This window comes from Motacilla alba, chromosome 4, assembly GCF_015832195.1.
Source record: "Motacilla alba alba isolate MOTALB_02 chromosome 4, Motacilla_alba_V1.0_pri, whole genome shotgun sequence".
NCBI lineage: Eukaryota > Metazoa > Chordata > Aves > Passeriformes > Motacillidae > Motacilla > Motacilla alba.
In genome coordinates this window covers 70,998,776-71,022,027 of record NC_052019.1, presented here as the reverse complement: position 1 = coordinate 71,022,027, position 23,252 = coordinate 70,998,776, and the positions used below count along the sequence as shown (strand labels likewise).

Sequence of the window (23,252 nt, the reverse complement as noted above, 5' to 3'; positions counted from 1 at the left end):
CTGCAGCCTGCCGGGGACGCGGGAGAGGCTGAGCACGGTCACTGCTGTCACCCCGGGCACTGGGCAGGCCGAAGCAAGGCCCAGAACCCGCTGGAGGGTGAGGCTGAGCTGCGGCAGGCGCTTGCCGTGTTGAAAAGTTCAGTGTTCAGTTGTGCCAGGTGTAACTCGGTGATCAGGGACTCAGTTGGCTTTTGGCAAGCTCGTGACACCTCTTTCTGCACTTCCTTGTGCTTTAGCAGCGCATTCCCTTGCTGGAAGAGGAACTGCAACCCCAGAGCTCCTTTCTCAGTAGCTCTGTCTCAGCAGAGGGTTTGGGCTGTGTGCAGCTCATGGCTGGGAGCTGCTTTTAAAGCAGAGCATGTGCTTGCCTGTGAAATCCTGACTCACAGCTCAAATGGCTGAGTATGGACTGGCCTTCAGGTGCTGCCCTTGCGTGGTAGTAGCTGGAGATGGGAAGCTGAGGGGTGTGGAAGTGGGTGGTCTTGAGGGTCCTTCCCACCCAAACCATCCTGAGATCCCAGGACACCAACTGCCTGCCCAGCAGCAGCCCCAGAGGAACCATTCTGGCAGGATTTGGCTAATTTTGTCACTTGTTTGAGAATGTGTTATATCAGCACAGGTCTAACGGGCTCATTTTTTATTTCTGTTTGTTTTTTAGCCAAAAAGACTTTTCTTGGGCAAAACAAATCATTTTGGGGACCTCTAGAATTAGTAGAAAAACTTGTTCCTGAGGCTGCGGAGATTACAGCAAGTGTCAAGGATCTCCCAGGGCTGAAGTAAGTACACTCCTGGATTGCGTGAGTACATAATATGGGTTTTATTGTGAGAGGGATCTTGAAGAAGAGAGAAGGGCGAACAGAACCTTCAGGAATGCAGCTGTCACCTTCTGCAGGTAAAAATGGATCATTGCTCTCTTCATCAAGGATCTGCAGCAGGACAGCACAGGATTGATTCTTGCTCTGCTAAGAGCGTGGAAACTTACGGGCAGCAGTGCATTTACTGCTTGTGCCTCAGGCATGGGAACAGCCTTGACTGAGCATTTATGAAGTCAGACTCCAGAGGAAGGGAATTAACAGGAAGGTTATAGCAGTTTAAATAGTTTTGAGGCTGATGTAGGTAATTCTTCTTGTAAATAACTTCAGGTACAATGTACGTGAGAGCAAAGCTTGGGCACCAAGCTGGAGAAGATTGTTGTTTGTGTTCAAGAGGGGAGGCAAAAAGCCACAGCAAGCATGTGTTACTTGTAAAAGTTTTGTAGGAATTTCAGACATCACATTCAGGCTTGCCTCTTTCATGGTAAGAGAAACTGTAAGAAGCATTTAGCTTGGAATAGAAAAAGTGGGTAAGGAAGCTTTTGTCTGAGGATCAGGAGTAAGGATGGAGTCATCTTTGCTGAAAGAATAGGTGGATAAATCCAGTCAAGTGCTCTTGTGTTAGTATTTAGTCAGGTATGTACAGACAAGTGCATTTGCTGGAGGTGTGTGCAGGACTCCTGCAGCAGCTGCCGGGACCAGTGCTGTGCCAGAGCTCCTGGCACCTCTTCCTGTTGTAGAGCGTTGTAATAGGAAATGAATGGAAGCAAAGAACAGTTTTAGGGTGCATTTCTAAACCCTCTGGTCACAGTGACCCTTGGGAAGTGCCAGCTCCTGTTAGTGAGTCAGGGGTGGGCAAGTGAGCCATGTCAGTCATGGGTTAGTGAGCCATGGCTGGGAGACAAGAGGGCAAGCACTGGCACTCGAGCCCGTGGCATCCTGTGAGCAAAGCACCTGAGGAGAACAGAACTGAGTTGGTGTTTCTGAGCTGTCTGGCCACATTCCCATCCAGCCCCACCCACCCCAAGGAGTGGTGTTGGGCAGCTGTGCTGGTTTGTGCACGTTCCTGTCACTTGGGCAGAACTGGTTGTGACTCAGAAGGTGAGGAGCTGAAGCAGCTGATCTGTCTGGCAGCATCCAGTAGGCATCAAACCAGGGAAAACTTTTTAGGATGGCAACAAAAACATCACGAGTTAAGAGACAGTGACAGCCCAATTGGTCTGCACCCGTTTGTGCTTACATACCTTGTGTTTCTCTGCACCGGTGCCAGCTCTGCCTTGGAAGTGCAGGAACTTGAGTAGGGTGGGCTTATGAGAGCTGTTGGTGACTGTGCCTTGCCGGGTGTCTGGAAGTGTTTGTTTCTGGCCTTTGCAGGACACCTGTGGGCAGAGGAAGAGCTTGGCTTCGCCTGGCTCTGATGCAGAAGAAACTTTCGGAGTACATGAAAGCCTTGATTAACAGAAAGGATCTTCTCAGGTGAGTGCTGGACTCTTTCTCAGTTAGTTCACTTCTGCTCTCTTGTAAGATCTTGATCACCTTTCCCGTCTCACTGCTCTGTATCTCTTGCCCTGCATCCCACAGTGAATTTTACGAGCCCAATGCACTGATGATGGAGGAGGAAGGTGCCATCATTGCTGGCCTCCTCGTAGGTCTGAATGTCATCGATGCCAACTTCTGCATGAAGGGAGAGGACCTGGACTCGCAGGTACTGGATGTTCACTTGATGGGTTTGTTCTGCTCATTTAAGCTGGAAAATTCATTAGTTTTGCATAGCTTACTGATGAGCCCTTGCTGAAGTGCAGCAGGTGCTGGTGTTCTAACTCTGAACTTCCACACCTGGTGACAGTGGGTTGGTCTTAGAAACCAGGTGTTTAATGCAAAATGCAAATTTTCCTTCTCCAGGTTGGAGTTATTGATTTCTCCATGTATTTGAAAGATGGGAACAGCACGAAAGGCACCGAAGGGTAGGTGCACGCACACCTGTCTTGCTGCTCCCCTCTTGGCAATGTGTGTTCAGGTGTTCCAGGCTGCCCTGTTTCTTTTTTCAGAGATGGTCAGATCACTGCTATTTTGGACCAGAAGAACTATGTGGAAGAGCTCAACAGACATCTGAGGTAACACAGTTTCTCTTGACTCTTTATTATCTTGTAGAAAAATGACAAAGCAAGATTTCAAAAAGTGAAGGAATTACTGTAGGGTTTTTTCTCTTCAACAGTGCTACAGTAAACAACCTGCAGGCCAAGGTGGATGCCTTGGAGAAATCCAACACAAAGCTGACTGAGGAGGTAAGTGTCGTGGAAAACCACCGGATGCTCTGGCCTTCGGGAGTTAGGGATTGAGCAGGGAAGGAGGGTTTCCTTTCCGATGTCTGGTGTACAGAATGAGGGGTGTGAAACGCTGCAACTGGAATAGCTGACCTGCCAAGGAATTTCACTGCCTGTCACTACTGAGCACAAGCTGGAAAATCAACTGTATGTTTATGAGAATTTGCAAAAAGTAAAGGAAAATATGTCATGATAAGTGATGTGTCCAGCCTGAGCATGAGAAACAGCAGGTACATGAGGCACAGGTGCAGTCTGTGTTTTAACATGGGTCTGCAGGTCATTACTGATGGCATAAATGTCATAAAATGCTCCGGGGTCAGTTCCCTGGCAAACGGGTGGCAGGAGGTCTTAGCTGAGGCACTGAGTGCCTTTTGCTGTACTACCTGCACAGTGCTGTGCTACCCGGAGGTGAATGGCAGTGCTGCCTGCCGTGTTTTTGGGGTTTGGCAGTGAAGCTGCCAAGGGAAGCCCGCAGCGTGTGCGGAGCGAGGCTGCGGTGACAGCGCGTGTGCTGTGCCAGGCAGGGGCAGGTGAGGAGCTGTGTCACATGTCGCAGCCCTGGGTGTGCCGGGCCTGAGCTCTGCCAAGGACTCGCCTTCGCATCCTTGAGTTGTGTGTGGGTTTGTCACAGGATAGCACGGCTGATCCCTTGCATTGTCTCTGAGCCGCTCCTGTGCGTGAGCCTTATGCGAGTTACAAAGCTAGAAGGAGTTGCTGAAGTTCCTTTTGCCTTTGACCAAACACTTAGATTAATCTGTTGGTCTGCAGTGCTGTCATCCTGGGGAACTCCTCTGGGCCAGGTGTCCCGTCCCTAAGGGTGCTGTGTGCTGCTCATCCTCCATTTCCAGCCAAATCTTCCTCATCTGCTGGGGTCAAGAGAGAAAAAAACCAGTCCAAGTATGTTTTTGGTGCATTAACTGTTGTGTTGTGTTCCCAGCTTGCAGTTGCCAACAACAGGATCATTACGCTGCAGGAAGAGATGGAGCGGGTTAAGGAGGAAAGCTCCTACATCCTGGAGTCCAGCCGTAAGGTTGGTGTGTGTGTGTGTGAGGATGATTGCCCTGGGGCAGGCCAGCCCGAATGCCTTGGTTGGAGCAGAGCTCTTGTCCTTGTCTGTCTCTCACAAACCCCCCAGGGGATTAGAGGAATGGCAGGTGGGCCCTGTGCAGAGGGAGCAGACGGGCCCTGCCGCAGGGAATGCTGCCTGCCCGTCGGGACGGAGCCGGGAGCTCCCACAGCTTACGGCTCACTGGGCAAGGTGTCAGGGGACAGGAGAGGGGGGACAGGCAAATCAGGAAGCAGGAGTTGTGCTGGTTTGCCCTGAATCGTTGCAGAATTCCAAGTGTTGGGGGAAAGCCAGTAACGAGGTCAGGTGAGGGCTGGCAGTACACAATGCCAGGTGAACTGTGTCTGTTTCCTCAGGCCACCAAGGACAGGAGTGCTGACGGACAGGCACTGACTGAGGCACGGAAGCAGCTGAAGGAGGAGACTCAGCTGCGCCTGGTGAGCACTGGGGGGGCTCGGGGCTCACCCCACTGGGCTGCAGAGGGTCAGGGCCGTGCTGAGCTCTTGTTTGATGTATGTGTGTGGAGAAGAATGCCTGACCTGAAGGTATTAAGGAATTAACTTCTGCTTTAGGAAATAAATCTTTCCTTAGACCCCTCCATCCTGAAGACAGGCCCATGCAGAATTCCCTGACTCTCTGCTAGCTATGCTGCACACCTGGCTGTCATGCTGGACTGGGGAGTTACTCTCCCTAAGGCATGTGTCAGACATGTGACCCTGAAGTAGTGGCAGCAGCACACTCGTGGCTAGGGACTGCGTGAGCAGAAGGGAAGGGTGGTTACCCCTGGGTCGTGAGGGCAGCTCCTGCAAATGCTGAGGGCTCCTTGTGTTCCAGGATGTGGAGAAGGAGCTGGAGGCGCAGATCGGGATGCGGCAGGAGATGGAGCTGGCCATGAAGATGCTGGAGAAGGATGTCTGTGAAAAGCAGGACGCGCTGGTGGCGCTCAGGCAGCAGCTGGACGATCTCAGGGCTCTAAAGCATGAACTGTCTTTCAAGCTGCAGGTAGGGAGCTAAGGAAACGCAAGGAATTCCAGATGCAAGTGAGAGCTGCTGTGCACTTCCTCCTCCTGCCTGTTGGAGAGGTGCTGGGTGTGGAAGGGTCACAGGCTGTGCGGCGCACTCCTGTCCTGCTCTGAGAACGTGGGAACGTGGTGGAGGGTAAAGGCAAATGAAATTGCTTCTGAACAAAAATCCATCGTGGTCCAGAAATTTGTGTGTGAGACAGGGGAAAGCATCTTGGGTGGTTTTGTGGTGTGAAAAGAGCCATGGGCGCTTGTGTTCCAGCGCAGTCTGGTGTAACTCCTGTGTGGTGACACAGGCAGACTCCCAAAACAGCAACACAGTGCTCAGAATAGATCCCAAAATCAACTTGCCAACAGCAAAGAGTTGCTTCTGCTCTCCTTGAGCCAATGGCTTTGTTCAAAGCTGCTGGATTATATTAAGATATTGAATATTAGCAGGCACTGCATCCTGTGTTTTCCATATGCAGGAAGCTTCATGGATGCTGGCATTGCCCTGTTGCAGGGTCCAGATGGAGCCTGCACCTCTACGGCAAGACATTTTTCCTCTCAATAATGACCTGGCATTTGCTTTTCCAGCACTTTTTACTGCCTCTTTTCCTTCTGCCCTGTTGTTTTGTGTGCCAAATGATGTATGGGGGCTTATCTGGGATTTACTGCTCCTTACACCAACCCCACTGCTCCTTTTCCCAGAGTTCAGACATGGGAGTGAAACAGAAGAGTGAATTAAACAGCCGCTTGGAAGAAAAAACAAATCAGATGGCTGCCACCATCAAACAGCTGGAACAAAGGTAAGGCAGGAAACTCGAGCCATGGTCCACTGCTGTGTCCTTTAGTGTAGTGCCCCATGGATCCAGAACGGGCCAGGGGAGAGTCCCAGTGCTCTGCCAGACAGAGCTGCCTTGAGGGGAGCAGCACCTCTGGGACTTGGTTAATGAGCAGTGCATTGCACTCCATTGGGTGCTCTCCTTTTAGGCTTTCTGTAGACAGGGTGGCTTTCTTGAGAAAAAGTTTGTATTTGAAAATGTTTCATGATACCTACTCAGCTAATTGATGTGTTCTCTTTCTCTTGCTGTTATTTTTTTCCGTTTTCTCATCATCCTCATTCTGACTTACTTACACAGTGAAAAGGATTTGGTGAAACAGGCAAAAACCTTAAATAGTGCAGCAAACAAACTGATCCAGAAGCATCATTAGACGTTTTTATGTCTGGCCACCTCACAGCTCTGACATCAGAACTCATTTATGAGGGGAGAACTTGAGAATTGCTAAAAGCAACTGTTCAAATGTTAATTGTCACCTAAAGTTGATTTGGAATTTGCCGAGTTTTTAAAAGCAGTGAGTTTTGCTGCCGAGGTTTAGTCGGGTATAACGATCCCCAACCCTGCCATTTAAAGCGTGTTCCAGTACCAAGGAGCTGGCCGCCGAGCGCCCGGGAGCGCGTCAGGAGCGGCCGTGCCCGGCCCTCGGCGCGCGCGCGGCTCGGCCGGGACAGTCAGCTCCTTCTCTGTATTGCCCTTTTGTGAAGTAGACGAGAAATGCATCCCTGGAAGTCGTTGACAGTAGTTGTGTGCGTGCCCCAAGCCGTTGCCCGTTCTCTTCTGTTCTGTGGGTCCAGCCCCGAGTCCGAGCCCGGCGGGCGCGACGCTGGCCCGGCGCCGGGGACGCCGGCCCTCCCGTAACCGGCCTGCCTGGATTCTGCCTTAGGGACCTGGGGGGAGGGTGGGGACTTATCCTTATTCCTTTAAACTTCATGTGTCCAGAATTAGTAGCTGTAGGTGTCTTAGAGTAACACGATAGAGTGGTAAGTTCAGTGGAAACCTCCTTCTCTTTGCATTGCTTCTACCTCTGCCAGGAATCCCTCCAGACGTAGCCTGTGGTCCTTCCTGACCCAAGGAAGTGGAGGAGAGGTGTTTTGGGAGGTCTCTCCCCTTCCCAGAAAGGGAAGCGTGCGGTTTTATAAAAAATAATCTGATCTTTGTTTAAAGGAAGCAAAAACACACTAAAAAAAAGGAGAAGGAACCCAGTGTGCAGCAGTGGGGAGTGGAGATGGAAATCTGGTCCTTGCCGTTTACTTGTCCAAGTAGTTGGTGGCTGAAAAGAGTTGCCTTTTACACTTCTTGCATTTTCTTGTGAGTTTGCCTTGCTCAAAACAAATGGAATTTGCTAATGGAACAAGAGCTAAAGCTTGGAAATGCCTCTTAATAGGAAAAATAATTGTCAGTTCAAAACCCAGGTGCAAAATCCCAAGTAACTGTAGCTTGAACTATTGTAAACTAACATTCTCTGATCACTGAAGTCCCTTTGCTGGCTTCTTGCAGGCTTTAGGTTTGTAAGTGCTCCTCGAGGTAATTTTTTCTTTGGGAAGGTTGGATTTGGGGAGTTTCTGTGTCAAATAAGGGTTTTTTGCTCTGGTGAGATGCCTGTAGTAATTCTTGGGTGCCGGTCCTCCCTTTGACCTATGGGACGGTGCTCCTTGGGGCAGCGGGTGGCGAATGTGACGAGCCCAGGAGGGAACACCTCGGTGTGTTAAAAATTCCAGGGGGCTCAGCCTGGTTCCCCGTGGATGTGAGCATGGGCCTCTGTGGGGCTCGTTCCCCAGGCTCCCAGCACAGCCCTGCTGGGAGCCTCCCTGCCATGCCCCAGCCGCATGCCTGAACCTATCAACCCACCCCTCAGTAAGCTGCTACTAGAAACTCAACCGAACTCCCTGGAGAAAAAGTAATCCTAAGGGAAAGGTGCAAGCTTTGATCGAGGTGTGTGAACAGCTGGTTAGGGCGGGAAGCCCCTGCCCCATGGCACAGTGCTGCTGTAGGCACAGGGGGTTGGATGGTGAGGTCTGTGCTGAAATCAGACAGATTTAAGGATCTGCCTGCTTCTGATGTCAGGCCTCGAGTGGCAGTGTGGCTGTGTACTGATGCCTGGGGCTTGAGCCCAAGTGTCCCTCCATGGGAGAGACTAGGAAGGTGCACTAATTCTCAATAGAGTAGCTACAACCTATGTTGCAAGTTCCAGTTACCCGTGCAAAGCTGAAATGTAACGTACATTAAACTCCAATTGGACTTAAAATTCTGTGTACTTGAGGTTTGCTTCGAATCTGGATAAAAGTGATGTTTTCTGTTTCTCATCTAATGGCTGTAAACTGTAGTGATAGAATAAAAACTCTTGAAAACGAGAGCTTCTGCCTGGTTCACCTGCATTTTGCTTTGCTTTGAACTTTTTTTTCTCCTTTCCATTGTTTTTACCATTCTCTTTTTTTGGCTTTACCTTTTCACTGGGTTTTTTATTTGTTGGTTAAACTCAGTCTTCCTCCCCACCATGGCTTTTGTTTTTTATCACAAGTTCATGTGGCTCACATCCAGATTGCGACAGGCAGAGAAGGAGCGGCAGCTGGCCCTGCAGGACAACCGGCTCTTCAAGCAGGAGTTTGGGGACAAAATCAACAGCCTCCAGCTGGAAGTGGAAGAGCTCTCCAGGCAGCGGTGAAGAGACCCTTTTCCACCCTCTTTTCTGGGCTGTTGGTGCTGTGGCCAGGGGACAGCAGGGGCGATGGTGGCAGAGGGAAGCAGGGCGTGGAGAAGGGAGTGAGGCAAGTCCTGTGTTAGATGTCACAAGGTGTAACTCCAGGGAGGGAAGTCCTTGGTAACAACGTCACTTGACACCGGCACAGGCTGCCCAGAGTAGTTCCGGATGCCCCATCCCTGGAAGTGGTCAGGGCCGGGTTGGACAGGGCTTGGAGCAGTCTGATCCAGTGGAAGGTGTCCCTGCCCATGGCACAGTGTGGAACAAGATAGTCTGTAAGGTGCTTGGCATCTCAAACCTTCTGTGATGCCCTGATAATTCGGAATCCAAAGCTCACATTAACAATTGGCTGCTCCTGGGCTGGGATTGAGCAGCCAAGTGTCTGCCTGGAGCAAACACTGAAGGTGCTGGAGTAAGGGGAGTGATTTCGGTTGTCTTATCTGACACGCAGTACTTGGATGTGGATTTTTCCCCTGCTAGAACTGCTCTTGGTTTTGCTGGAACTCAACCAGAGACCTTGTCAAAAGCCATCACGTCTTCCCCTGCAGCCTCATCCCTTGAGCAGTGTCAGGGACACAGACAAATCTCTTTCCTTACAAGAGAAGAGCATCTCCTGCAGCCCTGACCCGTCTGTGGCTTGTTGCAAGGTCACTGGGATGAGCTCTGTGGGAGCGTTGCTGGACGCACGGAGGTTTTTATCCCTTCTTCCCCTCCTGGCCCAGCTTTTTGTTTCTTTTTTTCCAAAAGCTGCTCTGACAAGCAGAAAATGGCTTTGGTCAGCAAGTGGTGTGAGGTCCTGGGTGTGCATGGGTGAGCTTAGGAGGACACGGGCAAATGGGTCTGGTTTTGCATCACTGGGATGCTCAATGGTGCCAGAATTAGATGAAGGACTTGGGAGATTGCTCATCCTGACACGTTATGGCTGAACACACCGCGAGACAGCCTTGGGTTCCAAGAGGCAGCTCTAGCTCTTGAGTTAGGGGTGTGAAGAAGGGGTCAAACAGCTCATCAGTTGGCAATGCCAGGTGTCCCCGAACTGTCCTTTATTCACAATTCCACCTGGCATTCCAGGAGCCACCTAGAGCTGGAGCTAAGGCGGGAAAGAGACAGATGGTCTCACAGTCACCAGCGCAGCCAAGAAAGCAAAAAAGGCCCAAAGAATTGGCTCAGACAGGTAATGTGACTTGGGTTTTGGCTCGGGTTTGAGGTACGCTTTCCCTTGGCTTGTTGGCTTTTACTGAGCTTTCTCGGGCAGTACTTGGTTGCTGTTCATGTGTCACAACCAGAGCAGCTTTGGGACGATGTTTATGCGCTCTGAACAGGCAGTTGGAATTGCAGGGAGAACTGTGCAGTAACAGGGATGGCTTCTGCAGTTCCTTGTTTCTCTCTGGGCTGCTTGAATGGTGCAGACTGTTTTGTCTTTTTTGACCAGTATTACACAATTTCAGTCAAGTGCTTTAGGCCTCATGGCTCAGCTGTGACCCAGTTGGGGAGCAAAGGAGGATTATTTTCTTTGCTGCATGGGAACGTTTGTCTCTGGTCAGTTTTTACTAAACCTCTTCAGCCCATCTCCCTTCTCAGCCTCTGCTCTGCAAATTAGAACTGGTGGCTGTGGCTCCTGGCAACAGGAGCTCATGGGACCCCTGCCCACCTCTGAGAGGCACCGTTCCCTCTGCTCACAGCAGAGAGAAAGCACTGGGAGCTGCTCCCAGGGGAAACGGGGACCCACATACCCCTCCGTGCCAAGGAGGGGCAGAGCAGTATTCCAGAATAGCAGTGCCAGTTCTCCCCTTGCAGTGTGGCAGGAGGGAGACTGGAGTTCTCCTCTAGTGCAGCTGATGGGTGAGTGTTTGCTTTTGGCAGGATGGGAAGCTCAAAGTCCAGGAAGAAAATGCTAAACTGAAGCAGCCGCTGAGAGAGGACAGTGTCCTGCCACACAGGTAAGGAAGGAAACAAATCTCATCTCTGCCTCTCCTTTCCCAAGTCCTACTTGGACTTTTCCAATTTCTGTGCCAACGGGAAGCTTGGAGTAGTCCAACTTCTCTTTTTAAGAAGGGTTTCCAACCTCATGCCCTTGGTTGAGTCCTCTCCTGCTTTTCCATAGCTCTCAAAGGGAAGGAAGAGGTTCTGTTGTTTGCCATCAGTGCTTTCAGATGGGAAAAGCTCCAAAGTATCTTTGGTGGGGGAAGGGAGAAGAGTGTTTGGACCTCCTAAAGAGAAGCTGTTGGGGAAAGAAAACTTCAAGTGTGATTTTAAGAAGATGGCTGTGTAAAATTGTGGTTCACGTCCCTTGTTTCCAAGCTGAATTATTACGCAGGAGGATTCTTGCTGCAGGATTTGAGTATTTGGTTTTAGAGTTAAAAGGTGTTTTCAAAGCCCCTGGGCACAGCTCGGTGCTGAGGCTTTGGTTTGGGATGGAACAGCCCATTGGAAGTGCTCTGACTGTCAGGGCTCTGCTGTGCCCTCGAGGCACTCTCCATTGAGGTAATCAGTGAGTTAAGCAGGAAAATATCCTCTTAAAATAGCATAAAGCAGTTCAAATCTGCTTTGCCAGATATTAAAAACCTTCCAGGCCTGAGATGGTTTTTACCCCCGTTTCACCTGGAGTGTTTAAGCAGGTGAGGGTCAGGTTGATGGTTTACAGGCCTTGTGGTGCTTTCTTGCTGCATTTCACAGCAGGGGTAGGGATCAAACCTGCAGGCCTGTGTTCGAAGCCAAACCGTTCTGCTCTAGCACCTCCACAGTCTCTTCTGTGTTCATGCTCCCTCTTCTGCTCTCCTGAATGCATTTTGCCATTTTCTTCTGCTCTTCCCATTGAACCAGGAGTGCTACTCAAAAATCTGGGGAGGGTTTTAAGAACGGGTTGAGGGAATTCCCTGATAGCACAGATGTTTTATTTAAAGGCTCAGGTGAGGGAAGGCCTGCTCCAAGCGACGCTGTTGTTCCCTTGCAGGTCACCCAGCGGCACGCAGGAAGAGCAGGTGGGTGATTCTCTCTCGCTGGTTTTGCTTTTTTTCCTGTCAATCAGCTGGACCAAAATCCTCTCCTCCTCCGTGCACAGCCAGACCCCCAGAGAGCCATGGGGTGCCTTGTGCTGTCTTGCACTGGGAATTTCTGCTGCTGCCAGCTCATTCCCAGTGAAAACCATGTTTAGTTCCCCCCTTGTTGCTGCCGAGCTCTGCCACAGAAGCAGTGTAAAGCAGAATGTGTTGGTTTTGGCTTGGGCTTTAGGAGCAGCTGTCGGGGCCTGGACACGCCGAGATCTGCCAGCTCTGCCAGGAAGAGGACAGCCGGAGCCAAAGAAAGGCAAGTCCTGGGCTGGAACTGCCATCTCCCACAGCCAGTGACTGCGAGTTCCCTCTGCTTCTTGTGGTGGAATCGCGGATTGCTGCTGGTGAGGTGTTCCAAGAAATGAGCCCTCGCAGGCCCCTCTGCCCTTAACAGAACTCTGTTAAATGCTGATTGGGTGACGGTTCCCTGCTCCGCCCTGTTCAGTGGTTTGGTTTTCCTCCCCCTTAGCAGCTTCTTCCCTTTAACTCGGTATTTATTCTTCCCTGAGTTGATCTGCAAAGACCTGGACCTCTCCTTGACTGCTCTGTCCTTTTCCTGCATTGCAGAACATCTGCAAGAACTGTGGGGGCACCTTCTGCGAAGCCTGCTCGGTGCACGAGCTGCCCCTCCCGTCCAGCATCAACCCCGAGCGCGTCTGCAACCCCTGCCACCAGCGGCTCATCCAGCAGTATTCCAGCAGCCCCTTGTAGGGAACGGCTGGCACGGAGGTGACAAACAGCGGCTGCAGCTGACGGTGTTTCTGGAGTTGCTCAGCGGGAATGTGCAGACACTTGCCCATGTGCTTTGCAGGTCAGATGGGAAGCAGCTTCTTGGTGTTTAGAATCTCCTGTTACTAAAGCAGCAGTCTGAGCCCTTAAATCAGCCTGTGCTGTGGAGAATTCCATTGGCAATGTCACATGGGGCAGCTCCAAGGTGCACCTGAGCAGTCTCAGGACGCTGGGAGCCCCTCCCTGCCCAAACCAGAGCTGTTGTCCGCACGTGGAAGTCAGGAGCGTTCTCACCCTCACGTGTGCGGCGTGGGTGTGTGCTGCTGCTGCTGAGCACAGGCTCCCCAAAACCCAGCAGGAGTGCGGATATTCCTCATGTCTGGCTGCACTTGAAATCCCATTTCCCCTTTTTTGTTTGCCCTGGACAGGCTGGCTCATGCTGGGAACCCCGGGCGGCGGTGTGAGCAGGGTAGGTGGGCCAGCAGTGAACACAACCTCCCTGCATTTCCTTGGCTCAGGGCTCTGACCAGGGGCTGTCTGCACTAGGACACCCCAAACCAAGCTGTGAATGTTCTGTTCCCCCTCTGTGCTTTAGGGGCTGGGCCCAATCCCCATGACACAGAGGTTTAGGGCCACCTGGATGCACCTCTCCGCCTTGCACACATGGAAACATTGTTACAATAAACCTGGCATTTCACTTTTTGTTGGATCAAAACTAATTGGGAACACTGTTCACCTGTTAGAAATTGTAACTGCACATACAGTTCAGAGAGGTTTCGTGGTTTGTGCCACGTCGTTCTTTGTTGCTGTTCCCTCAGGGGATTTTGCTAGTCCAAAAAGCGGTGGTGGCTTTCTCGTGTCACTGAGTGTTTACTCCTTTTCCTACTGGCACCTCCTGCAGTCTCTGAGACCACAGGATGTCCTGTAGCTCAGAGAAGAGGGATGCGCTGGTGTGACAAATGCACTGGGGTTTAGATGTTGTTGGGGGTAGTGGTTCATTCCTTGGAGGGGATTTTCTAGTCGTGACATTGGGTGGAACCACACGAAAAAGCCTCTAGGAGCTGAGGTACGGACACAGTTGCTACTGCTGTGTACCAGGAATCATCTCTCCTCGATCCTTTTAGCACTTGGCATGTCAGCCACCCAACTTCTGCTCTTATCTGCTCTTCTGCCCCCCAAGGCAGCTTCCTGACCCATTTCCTTGCTCATACTCCCTTAAGTACGGTAGGAGTTGTAAACAGTGTTGAAATACCAAAAGCCTAGAGTTCAGGTGAATTCCTGAGTTCTCTGAAGGGGTGAGACACAGGAGGTGGATGGAGAAAACACTGAATTGAGTGTCCATAGTTTGGAGTACTTACTGTACACATCCAGCAGTGTGAACTCCTGCACCCAGCCCCAGTGTGACTCATCCCCAAGGAGAAAATAAGACCCAGGCAATGCAGAGGGACATGAAACTGGAAATGGAGCATTAAACTCCGTGGAGCAGGGAGGTGGCTGAGCCCCTCCAGAGCACAGCACTGGTGGCTGCCATGGGCCTGGCCTTTTAGAAGGTGGGAGCAGGCCTGTGCTGGCTGCCAGCTCCCTCTGTGCTCAGGTACTCTGTGTGATGCCAGCGTGGGCTCACACCTGGACCTTGGGAATGGGGGGACAGGTTTTGTGATGTAAATTTTGTTCCACGCAATAAAAAATCTTCATCATTGATATCCTGCCTCCTGAGTGGTCTTTCCATGCCATTCCTCTTGGGCTGGAGGTATGAAAGGATTCAGAGCAACAGCGTGGCTCGTAGATCACTCAGCTGTTAATTGGCAATCCTGGTGTTTTATTAATGCATCCTGATGCACCTGGAGCCCTGGACTGCTCCACCCTGGAGCCTTGGCCATTCCCACCGCAGCTGCTGCTGGTGCAGCTCCCCACAGCCCATCACATTTATTACAAGCTCTTACACAAAGCTGAACTGATCTTAGCTTGTCCTCCTCGCTGACTGGTGACCCTTGGACCTGATCTTCACGCTCGTGTCCCCGGAATGTGTTCGCCTGGCCTAAAAACAAGGGAGAGGAAAAATAAAATCATTCACTCCCTCAGTGTGGATGCCTAACTTTTTTTCTCTCCAATGCCCACTGCCTTTTATTCCCAGCTAATCCTCCATTAGAAAGACATAGTGCAGTTTGGGAATAGTAAAATACCCTGGACTCCAGGTGGGACATGCTCACGTGGTGCTACAGCACAGGCACACAGGGTCGGGGTGTTGAATTCACCCAGCACAAGCACCAACAGGAGCGAGCTGCCAAGGAAGCGTGGGGTGCAGGAACGAGGTCGGGCTGCACATCCTGCACCTGCCCCAAGGGCTTCTCCCAGGCCTGGATTACAAGCACAGGAGGGGTAGGCTGCCCTCCCTGCTGCAGGGAGCAGGGCTGGGGGAGCAGCGACCAACAGCCCTCACTTTCTGAAGGGAATTCATAGAACAAGCTGTCCACCATCTTTCATGGTCCCATCAAGCCCCACCCCATCCAAAAGACTAATTGCTGGGAAGCCACAACTCTGGGAAGTGCTGAACCACGTTTCTTTGCCGGGCGCTATAATCCCATCGGAGTTTTTCCTGCTGCAGGAGTGGCACCTATGGAATCTGGAGGTGCAGGCTGTGGGATCCGGACTGGACAGCTGCTGTCGGGCTGGGGCTGGTTCCCTTCAGCCCCTCTGTGTTTCACCCTTAGGGTTGTGAGCCTGGGGCTCACACTGCAACAAAGAGAGCAGGAAGGACAGAGAGGGATGTGCTCACCAAACCTGCGCCTGTGCCGCGGTCACTAGCAGTTCTCCTGTCCCTTGGGATGTTCGTTCAGGAACAATTCAATGGCACTGCACTCTGGGGAACCCAAGAGAGGTGGGCTGTCAGACACTTGCATGTGTTACATTGTATTTTTTTTCTCTGCGAAGCCCACCACACATGGCAACTTGGAAAGCCACAATCAAGTGATCCCTTTGCACAGCTGGATGAGCTGTGCCAAATCCCCTGTGATCTCAGTCCCAGTGTTGTAGGACCCCCTCTCTTTTTCTCACCCATCTGTGACCCCTCCTTGGCCATCGCTGCGACTGCATCCTCATGGCTCTTGAAATGCACATCTGCCTCTCCTGTGGCATCTCCATGGGAGTTATATTCCACCAAGATCCTCGTGGGCCTCAGCGGAGCAAAAAACTAAAAAGCAGGGAAGAGTTTAGTGGGAAAGAAACAACAGTAATGCACCCTATTCCCCAGAAAGTCAATGCTTTTACTCTCAAAACCCGGCAGCCTGTGGGGGTAACTGAGCTCCTGAGCAGCAAAAGGCTCCCTGATCCATCTGGGTAAAGCTGAGGCACTCATTGTCCCAACCCCTGCAAGATCCTGGCATAGGAACTCCTGCCGGGAACAAAAATCCTCACGCAGCACCCATGCTCTGTATACACCAGTGCAGCTCCATGTACACTGTTTCCATTTCTGTGCAGTCAGCCACTCTGAAATCTGCTTTAGATTCTCAAGGGCTCCTTGAGCCCAGTGACGGGTACTGAGACATCCCAGCAAGCCTTAATTCCCTCTTATTCACGGAGAGGAGCAGATCCGTGCTGTGCCCGAGGCCACAGCTGTCCAAAGCCACATGGCACTGAGCACTAACAGACACCAAATAATTAAGAGCCTACAGTCCCTGAGGGTTTGCACAGGTAATGACAGAGCCACACTCCACCCGCAGCCTGCTACTCACATTGATTATGTCCTGGGCACTAGCTTGGGAAGGAAAACCTCTCATGTGGACAAAGTGCTGTGGTGGCGATGAGGAGGTCTCAGACTCGGAAACGTTCCTGGAGCTTTCTGTTCCTTCCCTGCTCAGTTCTGTGGAATGGAGGGAAAAGCCATCGCTAGTGCTTGCAGTGCCCCCTCCCTCATGTGAAAGCCGTGCGCACGTGGGGTGACACGAAGAGGCCTCGAGGAGCACTCGGGACATGGAGGGAGGGAGGGACTCACTGCTTTCTCCTTCGGCATGGGAGCCTGCAGCGTCTCTCCAGCCCCTGTCTTCAGAGATGGATTCATACTCTCTTCTCGCCCTGGAGTAGGCCGTCAGCTGCCTGCCGTAGGGCATGTGCCTCTGCATCTGGTGCTTTCTGCTCACGTACACCTCTATGTACCTGGAGCCCAAAGGGAGAGAGCACATGGCACACCTGGCGCTCAGGGCTCAGGGCTTGGAGAAAGCACCTTGCAGCTATGTCCTGCCTGGCCTCTGCTCAGGTACTGGGGGCGAGAGCCCTCCTGAGGCACTGAGAAATTAACCCATTTCACTGGCACAGTTCTCTTTGAGGCTGCTTCTCCCTCACTGCACTTCTGCAAACTGCACTGATTCCTACAAACCCCAAATCTAACACCCTACCCAGCCCCAAAACAGGCAGACCCACAGGGTCACAGGAAACACTGCACCAGAGCCCTAAGATTTTCCACATACCTATGAAATGGATGGGATTTCAGCAGCAGTGTTAAATCAGGCAATTTCCAGAGCGCTGAAGGAACAGTGTGATGGAAAGGAAATATGGACATCCGAGGGAGAGGGGCCTTCCACCCTTCCTGAAGGGAGCAGCCAGAGTAAGGGCAGTCACCCTGTGTACAGGCTGAGAGCTTGCCCCCTCCCCGAATCCCCACTCAGCACTGGGTGCTGCTGGAGGCCAGTGCTGGATAAAAGCAGGAATAATGAAAGGGAGCCAGCTGCCAGCAATTTTGAAAACCCCTCCATTTCTTGGCTAGCCACATGGAAATGGAGGTGTGAGAGCCAGACGGATGAGTCAGGCCAGCTCTTGTTCTGACAGAAAAAAATTGACAGTAGATTTGGAATTAGGCTCTACTCAAGAGAAGGCAAGTCCTATCAATTCAATTAATTAATTAATCAAACTCTGCCTGTGGAGCGGCTGTTTGCTTTTAGTATGAGCAGGGAGGTTGACAAACACAAGGAAATACAATCTGGAAACAGGAAGAAAGCAAAGGAAGGAAGCTGGTGTGCAGGAGGAGAGATAAGGTTCGGAAAACTCTTTTATTATGTGAGGTGTAGATAAAGTTTTATAGATTATTGAAGTCATAAAACTCTGCAGGGAAAAGCAGCCTTGGTTGTTTGGGTTTTCTTTTCTGAGCACAGCTCATTAAAAAGCTGTGTAGATGTGGTGCTTACAGAGAGGGTTTGGGGCTGGGCAGTGTTTAGGTTAATAGCTGGACATGATGATCTTAAAGGCCTTTCCTAACCTAAATTACATTATGACTCTGGGAAAAGGTGGCCTCGTGCTTCTGTTTGAAAGGAAAGACACTCTCGTGAGGCAAGTGTGTGGCACGGTGTGGAATAAAATGGTGTAATTCCCCAAGGGGATGTGGTCACCCAAGGGGTGGGAGATGGTGCGGGGCTGGCCAGCAGTCCCAGCTGGCAATGGCCTCCAGCCAGGCGCTTCAAACAGGCACTCCCTGAGAGGAAGCACTGGCTGTGCCGGGCACTGCGCTGAAGGGCAGCGGCCGAAACTGCCCACAGCACGGAGCAACCTGCTGCACATCTGGCAGGATCACGTGTCTGAAGGAGGCACAGGATCCCTGCCCAATGGGGCTTGGCCAGACTGTGTCTATCTAGTGTTCCCCACTCTGGAGGCTGTCACTCCTTTTCACTGGGATGAGAATGCCTTCAGGAATACCTGAAAATCTGGAGACATCTGGGAGGCCCCCAAGTCCCCCGAATTATGAGCGCTGCAGGTGCCTCTGCCCCCCCGAATCGCTGTTTCACCCGGCAGGAAGCTCCAAGTCCCGCAGGTGCTTCACACCCCGTTCTCCTGCCCCCTGAACCGCAGGGAAGCACCTACCTGCTCCCCATGTATTCCCTGTGCCGTAGCAGGGCCTTAGCTGCCATGTCCGGAGTGGCAAACTGCACGAAAGCTTCTCCCGTTCTTCTGTCTCCCCGGTAAATGAAAGCTATGTCTGTGATTTTCAAACCTAGAGATGGCAGGGGAGAAAAAGGCATTGGCTGCAGCAGAAACCTGTGCTGTAGCTCAGAAAGCCTTTTTTTTCCCCCTTGTTTTTCTGGTTTTTGACAAGGTAATTGGGTAGCTAAACAGTTCTGAAACAACTGCTCGTACTGGCCTAAGTAGCTTTTTTAAACTCAAATTTTTTGCTTTAGGGCAATTTTAACAGAGGACTTAATTAAAAAAGAATCAGTTTGAAGTTTCAAGTAAGTGAGTCCAGCTTCTGGACAACAAGCAGATCCAGAGCACAAATGTTCTTGAAACTTTCTCCTATTATGGTAGTTCTTTTCCTTCCTTTCCCCCGGCCCCAAATCAGAGTGCTGGAAGTATTGATCCTGGGTTAGACCTACACGAGCTCAGAGGGGCTGGGAAACTCTGCAGGGTGCTCAGAAAGCCTGTGTGATTTCTGGGGAACAGCAGCTCCCTGGGGTGTTTAAGGTGCTTGAGGCTGCACGTGCTTTGCCTTTTCCCTTGAGGAAGAACAGCATCAACCTAAGGAAGTGAATGCCTGGTGGAGGAAGGGCATGGCCCGGGCTGAGTTACCTGGGAAGAAGTCTGCAATGTCCTCCTCGGTGGAGGTGAAGGGGAGGCCTCGGAGCAGCACAACTCCGTCGCCCATGGCCTGCGACTCGTCCCGCAGGCTCCGCAGCAAGCCCTCCACGTCGCTGTCGTGCACCTCAAACACTGCAAGGAACGGCCACGGAGCGTTTTCCCACAGCGCTCTGCAGGCACTCCCTCTCCTAAGGCAGCTTTCCCGCCCTGCACAGCTCCCTGCTGTTTCCTCCCCCGGCCCATGCTCCGTGCTCCTGCCCCTCTGCTTCCCCTGGCCAGCCCAGGACATTTTGTCCCACTGGTGGCTGTTCCACTGCTCGGCTCCACCCCTGCGCCTCTGCACTACCCAAGGAGCTCTCATTCCCCGGGGAATTTCACTGACACGCCGCTGCTGCTGCTCCAAACGCACCTTTCACGTAGCGTGGGCCCATGTACCTCAGGTGCTTTTCCAGGGCTCTCTGCACGTCTGCTTTGGACTCCAGCTCGATCAAGGCATCCCCCCTGCGCCTCCCATCCCTGTTTAAGAGGAAGTGTATCCCGTTCTCACCGTTCCGAATTCTACAGCCTGGAAACCAAGGGACACACAACACAGGAACACACAGGGCTGCATCAGACGTGGGGATCTCTGTGTCCTGACTGCAGGGCTGGGGGCTGGTCCCCTCAGCACTGCAGAACCAAGGGCAGGACACGTGCATTTCTAACACGAAGGCTAACGTCACACTGACTCGCTTTAGTTTGGCAGGCTAGCAAGTAATTTAAAAACTTGCATCTGGCCCCTGGGAGGATCAGCCCCACAAAGGTAAGGAAAAGCTATGAATGAGGATCAGAAAACAACACTGCAGTCTGAACTAATTAGTAAAAACCTCCAGTTTCTTAAAAAGACAGGAGTTTGGGCCAGCCATAATGGGCTATAAGAGCATCACTTTGTATGGCATTGCCTTTGCTCTGGAGACACTGATTAAGAAGGGAAAGACTTGACCAATTAAATTTAAGAGACCATAAGGATGAGCTTCCAGGCAGTGTCCAGCAGTCTGGATGTGGATTATTCCCGTTATATCTGTCAGTTGTGAGTAATTTTGCAGCAATAGTAAGACCTCATCTTTCTCTGGCTAACGATCTTTATATTTTCCTTCTGTTAAGCAGGCATGAACTAATGCAGAACAGTTAGTCAGGAAAATGAACACCCATACTGTCAAAGAAGGTAAGGACATCTTCCTCGGTGCACGAGAACGGGAATCCCTCTGCCCTGACGAGGTGGACAGCGTCGCTCTCCGCCTTGGGCGAGGCGGGCTTCTGCTCTGCCAGGCGACCTTCGTGGGACGGAGCATCCGTGACCTGGCGCGGACACACGAGAGAAGCCCGGGCTGAGAGGCGGGAGGCCGCGGCTGCCCGCAGGGCTCGGTGCCCGCCCCGCCATTTTCGCGGCCCTACCTGGCTGTATGCGCGGAGCGGGGCCGGGAGCGGGGCCGGGAGCGGGGCCGGGAGCGGGGCGGGCCGGGGCCGGGGCCGGGGCAGGCGCAGCGCGGGCGGCAGCGCCGGGCCCCGGCCCAGCAGCAGCGCGGAGAGAGCGCGGCGAGCGCCGGCGACCACGGCCATGCCGGGGATCGCGGCTCCGCCCCTACGACCGACCTTCCTTCCTTCCTTCCCTCCCGGCAGGCGCTGCACGGGAAGCGCTTCCCGGGCACCGCCGGCTGCCCCCGGGGCTCGGCGCCGCCCGGCGCTCTGCCCGCGCTGCGGATCCCCGGGACGGGACGGGACGGGGCGGGCGGCTGTCACCGCGGGGTTCTCCTGCCGCAGAGCCTGGCTTAGCTTGGAACGGAACTCAAGGAGCATGGGCAGGGAGAAGTACCACTAGACCCGGTTGCTCCAGGCCCCGTCCATCCTGGACATGAACGCTTCCAGGGATCGGGCAGCCACAGTTTATCTGGGCAACCAGGGCCTCCCAGGGAAGAGTTTCTTCCCAATAGCCCCTCTAACCCCGCCTTGTGTCAGTGGGAAGCCATTCCCCCTTGTCGTGTCACTCCAGGCCCTTGTAAGTGGTCTCCATCTTTCCTGCGGGCTCCCTTCAGGCACTGGAAGCCCGCCATGGGGTCACCCTGCAGCTTTTCTTTTCCAGGCTGGAAACATCCTAATTCTCCTAGCTTTCCCTCTCAGCAGAGGTGCTCTCTCCCTCTGCTAACCTCGGTGGCCCACTCTGGACTTGTGCCAACAGGTCCATGTCCTCTCGGCGCTGAGGACCCCAGGGCTGGATGCAGCATTCCAGGTGGGGTCTCACCTGAGCAGGGCAGAGGGGAGGAATCCCCCCCCTCTCCTGCTGCCCACACTGTGGGGATGAGCCCAAGGCACAGATGGATTCTTGCAATAAAAAAGTTTCAGGTCGGGCTTCATCACTGACAAGCACTTTACACCCCTTCCCTGGAGACTGATTTTCCAGGAGAGGTGATTTTCTGCCCCTCACTCCCATCCCTGCTTGAAGGTGTCAACAGGCAGGACCTGTTGGTGAAGAATATTCCCCTTCCAGGAGGCCTGGGAAGACAGTCCTGCTGTCATTGCTGCATCCCAGAGGGATAAGGGGGAAAGGGCTGGCACTGGCTTCTCCTAAGTGCACATGTGAGGAAGGTAGGTCCTGCTGAACCCAGAAAAAAATTTTTAGCGTGATGCAAAATGAGTAGGAAAAGGCAAGCCGGAATCCCAAACCCCAGAGGTGGGGGAACCCGGGGAGGGAACGTGGAGGCTCAGATCCAGGGTATTGAGGCAGGTATCCAGGAGGAGGATGGGCCAGGCCCAGCAGGACCCCAGCTTGATCAGGAAGACCACGAGAGCCATGCCAGCCAGGATACTCCTCTCTTTTCCAGCACCCTGGAGCTGTAGCCTGGGGGTCGCCAGGTAAGAGTTGCAATTTCAAGCCGCTGCAGACCCAAAATACAACCTTGGGTTTTCCAGCACAAGTCTTTCATCTTGCTGTGCTGCCAACAGACTCGTTTATCAGAGGCCTCGAACGTGTCTTAACACCATTTCGAAAATGCGAACAAGCTACTTCAAGTCACCTTCTTGTTGCTGGCTGGTGCTTCTGTAAGCTGCTCCTTGCCACAGCCTTTCACGTGACAGACTCTCACCCTGAGAACAGCACAGCCTCTGGACAGCAGCACTCTCAGCCCTTCGGGGTGTTCAGGGTAAATCACGTTTTGTGCACATCTTCCAAGGAATGTTGACCTCCGTGCCCAAGTGGTTCGCATTCCAGTCTTTCACGGCCTACTTGCCAGGTTTCCCTTCAACACCTTCTTTAAATAAGCAGGCAAATGTTATAGGAGGAAAAAAAAAAAACAAAGATAACCATAGGAATTCATCTTGAACACTTATCTCTATCTAGATTAGCTTTTGTGCTTTCAGTTTACCTGAATAAGCAGATCCCTAAATCTCAGGGACCGAGGGAATGTTAGGGGCATTCTTCTCCTGTGACCCAAGCGGGCTGCAAGGAAAAATTTCTGGAAGGGATGCACATCTTCCACCCATTTTTCCTCTGATTTACTTGCTTCCCAAGTAGAGCAAAAAAAGCACCCACTGCTGCTTGCTTGTCTGGCAGCTTGTCAGGTTTGTGAGAGCTACCTTTAGAGGGCACCGTGTTGTTGGGCAACTGCTGGCACCGAGGTTTCCATGGAATCTCAGAGCTTCCCTGGTTACATGACGGCCCAGAGCCTCTGCACCTATGGGAGACTATAAAAGGTCATCCTAGGACAAGAGAATTTGCATTTAGTCACTCGATGGAACTGCTAGGGAATGAAGTCGCCTTAGGAGAGGGAATCTGTCCCTGTAAAAACAGCAAATCTCAGGAGATGCCTCCGCACTGCTGTGGACCAAGAATTTATCTGCCTTGGAGAATTTATCTACCTGGCAGGATGCCTTTTTCTTAAAGAATGTTAAACAGGCTGTTGTTAAGAACAATCAGTACCAGCTGTTCTTTAGCCTGATCAGACTAAAAATGATGATCAGAAAATCATCGGATGCGATGCCAAGACAAGTGCTTATACTGGGAAACATTCCTTGTCCCTCTGTGTAATCTGGCCACGAGAAAAATTGACCTTCTGCTCTCCTGTAGTGTTTTCCAAATTTATTTATACGCTGTGTTGTTTTTCAAAACAAAACACTGTTTCCCTTTTTTTTTCTGTATTCCC

General features: G+C 52.1%; 2 protein-coding genes across 11 annotated transcripts in view; one reads left to right on the top strand and one right to left on the bottom strand.

Moving 5' to 3' along the window:
- Positions 1–14,223, top strand: part of RUFY3 (RUN and FYVE domain containing 3) — a 30,877-nt gene extending 16,654 nt beyond the window's left edge. For 5 of the 10 annotated variants that reach the window (XM_038135328.1, XM_038135327.1, XM_038135329.1 and 2 more), the window contains 16 exons: positions 659–776; positions 2,187–2,288; positions 2,394–2,517; positions 2,715–2,776; positions 2,861–2,926; positions 3,028–3,097; positions 4,074–4,166; positions 4,559–4,639; positions 5,037–5,204; positions 5,915–6,012; positions 8,584–8,703; positions 9,815–9,917; positions 10,607–10,683; positions 11,697–11,724; positions 11,975–12,049; positions 12,361–14,223. In XM_038135328.1, coding sequence (XP_037991256.1) covers positions 659–776; positions 2,187–2,288; positions 2,394–2,517; positions 2,715–2,776; positions 2,861–2,926; positions 3,028–3,097; positions 4,074–4,166; positions 4,559–4,639; positions 5,037–5,204; positions 5,915–6,012; positions 8,584–8,703; positions 9,815–9,917; positions 10,607–10,683; positions 11,697–11,724; positions 11,975–12,049; positions 12,361–12,504 — 1,529 coding nt within the window. In that variant the 3' untranslated portion in view covers positions 12,505–14,223. Of the gene's footprint in view, positions 1–658; positions 777–2,186; positions 2,289–2,393; positions 2,518–2,714; positions 2,777–2,860; positions 2,927–3,027; positions 3,098–4,073; positions 4,167–4,558; positions 4,640–5,036; positions 5,205–5,914; positions 6,013–6,345; positions 8,399–8,563; positions 9,918–10,606; positions 10,684–11,696; positions 11,725–11,974; positions 12,050–12,360 lie in introns of those variants that run through there. The other 5 variants (XM_038135333.1, XM_038135334.1, XM_038135335.1 and 2 more) reach the window with 3 other exon arrangements.
- A 97-nt stretch (positions 14,224–14,320) lies between these two features.
- GRSF1 (G-rich RNA sequence binding factor 1) lies at positions 14,321–20,928 on the bottom strand. The gene is made up of 10 exons (XM_038135337.1): positions 20,512–20,928; positions 20,271–20,415; positions 19,490–19,645; positions 19,072–19,212; positions 18,370–18,499; positions 16,514–16,674; positions 16,254–16,381; positions 15,577–15,712; positions 15,299–15,382; positions 14,321–14,560 (listed from the first exon to the last, which is right to left on the bottom strand). Exons 1-9 carry the CDS (start codon positions 20,911–20,913, stop codon positions 15,324–15,326), a joined length of 1,458 nt encoding a protein of 485 aa, XP_037991265.1. The 5' UTR covers positions 20,914–20,928; the 3' UTR covers positions 14,321–14,560; positions 15,299–15,323.
- Between the last annotated feature and the right edge of the window lie 2,324 nt (positions 20,929–23,252).

What these genes read in the sequence shown, in the direction of transcription:
- GRSF1 (XM_038135337.1), bottom strand. Translation starts at nt 20,913, where the DNA reads ATGCTCCTTGAGTTCCGTTCCAAGCTAAGCCAGGCTCTGCGGCAGGAG. An exon ending in GGGCCCACGCTACGTGAAAG is followed by an intron (nt 19,213 to 19,489) that starts GTGCGTTTGGAG and finishes CGTTCCTTGCAG; the next exon opens with TGTTTGAGGTGCACGACAGC. An exon ending in CATTGCAGACTTCTTCCCAG is followed by an intron (nt 18,500 to 19,071) that starts GTAACTCAGCCC and finishes TGCCATCTCTAG; the next exon opens with GTTTGAAAATCACAGACATA.